Source organism: Diadema antillarum, unplaced genomic scaffold, assembly GCF_040938485.1.
Source record: "Diadema antillarum isolate AM-2024a unplaced genomic scaffold, OU_Dant_1.0 scf00000180, whole genome shotgun sequence".
NCBI classification, from domain to species: domain Eukaryota; kingdom Metazoa; phylum Echinodermata; class Echinoidea; order Diadematoida; family Diadematidae; genus Diadema; species Diadema antillarum.
This window is the reverse complement of record NW_027271069.1, coordinates 1047863-1053331: the sequence shown is the minus strand read 5'-3', so window position 1 is coordinate 1053331 and position 5469 is coordinate 1047863. Positions and strand designations below refer to the sequence as shown.

The 5469-nt window shown below is 37.9% G+C and overlaps 1 protein-coding gene across 1 annotated transcript; it reads right to left on the bottom strand.

Annotated features, from left to right (window-relative positions):
* Positions 1-1426: 1426 nt before the first annotated feature.
* On the bottom strand, positions 1427-4697 carry LOC139723006 (snaclec agkisacutacin subunit B-like). The gene is made up of 3 exons (XM_071634285.1): positions 4631-4697; positions 2677-3019; positions 1427-1487 (listed from the first exon to the last, which is right to left on the bottom strand). The coding sequence occupies exons 1-3, from the start codon at positions 4695-4697 to the stop codon at positions 1427-1429; spliced, it is 471 nt and encodes a 156-aa protein (XP_071490386.1).
* Positions 4698-5469: the final 772 nt, after the last annotated feature.

Here is a 5469-nt window from a genome sequence, read left to right as displayed (position 1 = left end):
TTAGTGAGTCTAATTTTGAAGTAGTTGCAACTTCAGCTTCATGGACACATGGTAAGGAGAAGCGTATATTCGCTATCTTATCTAAGAAAAACTGATTAAACTGGTTTGCCAATTCTTTGTCAGAATCATGCTCAATTAGAGGGGATGTCTGTTTTCTGCCAAGAAGCTTGTTTACAACTTGAAAGAGTTTCTTTGTGTCTTTTCCACAGTAATTAACTTGTTTGGCGTGATATTCAGTTTTCGCTCTCCTGAGTAGGGAACGGACATACTGACGTTGTTTACAATACAACTGCCTATCAATCTCTAACAACGATTTCCTCCATTTTCGTTCTAATTGCCTTCGACGCAGTTTCGCACTAGCAATTTCTTCATTATACCATATCAAACTATTTTAATACAATCGTCATGTACTGCTAGAATAGAGTAGAGCAATTCGCCCATTTGTACAGCGTACATCATGATTATACTCTCGGCAATTTACAAGGACAATGATATAATTTTGCTGGACGGATGTGATGTGGATTTTTCAGCACGAATTCGATTCCTTTAATGAAACGCCAAACGTTTATTTAATAGCTTTTATTCATTGGTAGTATATTTACCAGTGTCAGTAAATGTGAGATACATATAAAATCACGCCCTTTTACATCAACCTTTGAAAAAAAATACATCAACAGACTACGAATTACATTGCTTAATTCGTAATTTACAGACATATTTGTGGTAGCCAACAAAACGATTCGCATCACAGTGACGTCATACAGGTTTGAAATTGAGTTCATTCACCGGGATCACTAATTGACTGCCAGCATTTGACGTCGTCTGCAAACAGTCTCATTATTACAGTCGACATCTTCAGAAATAGCATTCACAAATATTAGGAACAGTATAGGCCCTAGAACACTTCCCTGTGGAACACCACTACCGGACTGCCCTTCACGAAGAAGCCTCACCACGGACAATGACCCTTTGCATCCTGTCAGAGAAAACCCTCAATCCAGCTAAACACATCCCCATCAATGCCGAGGTGTTTTTGAGAGAGAGAGAATAAAATAAAAAAAAACACCCGAAACAAAACAAAACAAAACAAAAAAAAAAAACCAAAAAAAAAAAAAAAGAAAGAAAGAAAGAAAGAAATGAACGAGTTTGGCAGCTCTGGCTTGCAACCTATTCTCTCCGGTAGAGGGCGTAATAATTTGAATTTTCGTCAGCTATCGGTTCACTTTGATCTCCAGCCGCAGTCAGAACCACACATTCATGATTGGTCGACCGATATGCAAATAGGGTACAGTCTGACATCTTACTGCAGTGACCTGCGCAGTGCGCCACACTCTGTGAAGTGCGCAATGACGTCACAAGTGCAGGATGAACTGTTATACGTCGTTTGAGTAACGTGAAGGAATTCTCACGGAAATGTCTCCGAACATCAGTGGAAGACGAACTTGGTGATGATGTTGTCCAAGCAGTCGACGGAATCGGTTCTGTTGCTGAGAAACAAGTCAACAAAATTATCGCAATATGACAAGTCTGATCAAATTCAAATTCAAATAAAAAAAATCGATACATACTATAAGAGCCAGAAATGTTTAAACTTGTATTGACTTCATTAAATTAGAATTTCCAGACTGTTATGATACATGTTTTTTTTTTTTTTGTCTCCAGAGAGTAAAATGTCAAAATTTGCTGTGAATAGTCAGTTTTAGACTAATTGATGACAAATTAGGGTCATTGGAAGTTGTTGTTGTTTGAAAGGAAGAAAGAAGAGAGAGAGAGAGAGAGAGAGAGAGAGAAGAACGGTATTGGAAGAACGAGAAAGGTAAATGATAGAGGGAAAGAGCAGCCAAGAACTTTGTAGAGTATATAGCGCACGACACCATTTAAATAGTCACATTTGGCTTCGAGTGCATTTTTTTTTGCATCAGATTTTATTAAATCTTTCGTGCTCAGTGCATATAATGCACAAAAGAATATGAAAAATTTCCGTCGCTATCTGCAAATTTAAAAATGGGAGATATGAGAACTGTGGAATTCGATCGTCCTGTATCATTCGTGCAGTAGGCTATTCAAAAGTAAATAGACCCCGCCCAATTATCTAAGCCCATTATCCCAAAGTCGAGGCTTATTAATGCATTATTATCGGACGATGTATATGATTGAGTGGATTATAACTTTTCATACAGCCATCAGCGGTAAAGTTCGATCTTTCTGTTTGGCGTCCCTATTGTCTCCGTCACCGATAATGGCTTGCAGTTCATTACTACACATAATTAGTCCCTCTGACGAATGCGCCTAAGTCGTGTGAAATATCAATGTTCACGTGTACCGCGAACACAAAAGGGACCAGTCCGTCATTGTCAGTAGGCCATCTATCAAATTTGACTGTGGAAGTCACTCCCTACGAGAAATGACAAAATTGAATTAAAAGGACGATAGTACCATCACGGAGCGTACTACACAGGAAGACAAGAATGAGAGAAAAACACAGACTTAATTACACAAGATAGGCCTGCATAGACAGCAATCGAGACAAGAAGGTCGGAGAAAGGTTACGATAGGGACGGATGAAGAGAAAGAAAGGAGAGACCCAGAAACAAAGTAATTGCCTTACCGGCACTTGTAGTCGATACATCAGTTTTGCATACATATGAAAACGTCTCTGTGCAGTGCTGGTCTTGCCAATTGTAGCCTCCGAAAAGACCTTTGCTGATGCGCGCACACTCGGCCCCTTGGTCCTGCCCTAATAATCCCCAGTCAGTAAAGGTTACGGGAGACCCGTCCGTCCATCTCCAAGACCCAGTGCCATCCTTGGTCAGTCCCATCCAGGAGTCCGACGCCTCAGGAGAGCTACTGGCAGCCATCAAGGATACGACGTAGTCCATCTCGTCCGAGCTGGTGATCGATGCGAGATGAGCACCGTCGAGCTCGCACGAGTCCTCCGCGTCGGGGAAGGTAGACGGAGTCTGCAGCCCACGCAGACTGTAGCACGCCCCGTTCCATTGGTTGTAATTCGAAGGACACACTGGTCAATCGGAACAAAAATACACGTGAAAAAAAAATGTTATTCAGAGAGGTGAAGGTTCAGGTGCGAGTTTCTTCACTTTGTCTCCCTCTACAAATTAAATATGTTAAGATCGCAACTGCTGATCTGTAAATTAACAAAGATGTAGAGGGAGAAATGGTGAAGAAACTCGCAACCGAGAAATACATGTATTTCCATGTCTCACTCTCATAATTGAAATAGAATACTGAAAAAAGTAATCAAATCTTATTCGACAAGTGATGTCTCTTAATTCACAAGAACAATTAAAAGAATCCGACATTATCGCACTTTCTACGGTAATTAGGATTCCATAGTGAGTATTATCTCGAGGATTTGCAATGCTATACAAGGGTTCCATGTCTATAGATCCTACGGAATTCTTTATGAATATAATCGTATCTATACGACAAGTTATCATAACTTCCATATCTTTACTGTGAAATTTATCATTTGCCCTTACAAAGAACAGAGAATATATATATATATATATATATACATATATATATATATACATATAAATATATATATATATATATATATATATATAATACCTAGGACTCCATCAGGTCATGGAAGTAATGATACATTTGAATCTAAGGCCTTTGAACCTTTACGGTACCCCGACATCAAAAATTTTCTTAGCAGAACTATAGTGATAAACCTTTCGCTTAGTCTTTCGCATACTCTCTGAGAGATAAGGTCAGGTGGGGGTAACAAATTTCCTACTTAAGATTGATATAATATGTTTGTCGTTGATCACAGCCATAGATGCCCCTGGATCTACAGTGTGTTAAAGAAAGCTAAACCGAAGTAAAAGGTCAGCTACGTCAAGAATACATGGTTTATTCTTGTGAAATGCTAACTACATCATAGAAAGAAGCTCATCAGCTTGCTTGCGTCAACATTGTCGCGGATCACAGAGTTTTTGGTTTGTAGAATGAGAAACCAACTTTTCTGTAAGTTTTTTGGTTTCATCCTTTGTTTGTTTTTCACACCAAGTTTTATTGAAATGCTATCCCCTCTGTTAACTGGATAACGAGTGACAAGTGTCGCAGGAGCAAAAGTCATATAATTATAAGAAGAAAGAGTCTCAAATACGCCATGGATCCAACGAGAAGTTTTTTTATTACAAAATTTTCGGTCTGCCACAGACCGAAAATTTTGTAATAAAAAAAAATTCTCGTTGGATCCATGGCGTATTTGAGACTCTTTCTTTTTATAATTACAACATTCGGAGTCCAACACGTGGAAAGTTCCAAGATATATATACATAATTATATATATACATATATATATATATATATATATATATATACATATATATATATATATATAATACATATATGTGTGTGTGTGTGTGTGTGTGTGTGTGTAGAGCGAGGGGTGGTGGTAGGTGTGAGATTGTGATATATTGGGAATCTAAAGCAAAATATACTAGTCCAATAACAATGATGATGATAATAATAATTATAATAATAATGATGATTGATGATGATGGTAATAATAATGATAACAACAACAAAAATAAAAATGATAAACAAAGAAGGAAAGAGTGACAAGGAAGCTGTCGAGGGTAAAGAGAAAACTCACCACTCTCGATTCCCATAGGAATTCCAGAGACAAACAGCAGCACGAAGATAAGCCGTGGATCATTCATCTTTCTGTGGGGATCTAAGCGGGAGAAATAATAATGACGACCTTTCTAAAAGGTTTATGCTTGTTTCATTATTCGTACCCATCTCGATGCTTCATGTAATCGTGTATCAGTATCAATATAAAATCATACAGGAAATTTGTGTTGGGGTTTTTGATTTGCAATTAATTTATCGATTGTCAATCGGAGACATCTTTCTTGACTTGTCAAACCAACAGACTCGCCGATGCGTTCAAGAGATGGTAAAGATTTTGGTTGACACTTGTCTTCAAGTTTCTAAATTTTTTGATGAGATAATAAGAAACCCCTTAAATGAAATATAAGCTACATTGTAATTCCAAGAGGAATCCGACATCTATTTGATGAAAATTGGTGGGAAATGGCTGAGATATCATAAACAAAGTAATCCTTTCAACAAATGGGACTCACATAGGAACACTTTCTTTTGCTTTGTTTGGGATATCTCGGCCAGTTCAAATCCGACATTCATCAAAATAATAAACTTTGAATTCCTCTCAGAATGATATAGTCTGTAACATTTTACAAGTGGTACAAGTATCCCGCCAAAAGTTAAAAGATCAATCCTTGAATTATCTCCACCAATGATACATATTCCTTTTATGAAGATCGACATTGCAATTATATGCCCGTTGCCTAACCGTGTCTGAATTGACTTGGCAATTATTGTACTGCTAGATAATCTGAAAACTGCGCATCGTATAAGAGGCTGTGTTTTCCAGCGAACCGTATACCACCAACGTACCAAAGCAACAAA

Bases quoted from the DNA above. Each gene is read 5' to 3' on its own strand.
- LOC139723006 (XM_071634285.1), bottom strand. From the start codon at position 4,697: ATGAATGATCCACGGCTTATCTTCGTGCTGCTGTTTGTCTCTGGAATT. The intron at 3,020-4,630 runs GTGAGTTTTCTC...CCGATTGACCAG, and splicing joins TCCTATGGGAATCGAGAGTG to TGTGTCCTTCGAATTACAAC. The intron at 1,488-2,676 runs GCAAGACCAGCA...CTTGTTTCTCAG, and splicing joins CTTTTCGGAGGCTACAATTG to CAACAGAACCGATTCCGTCG.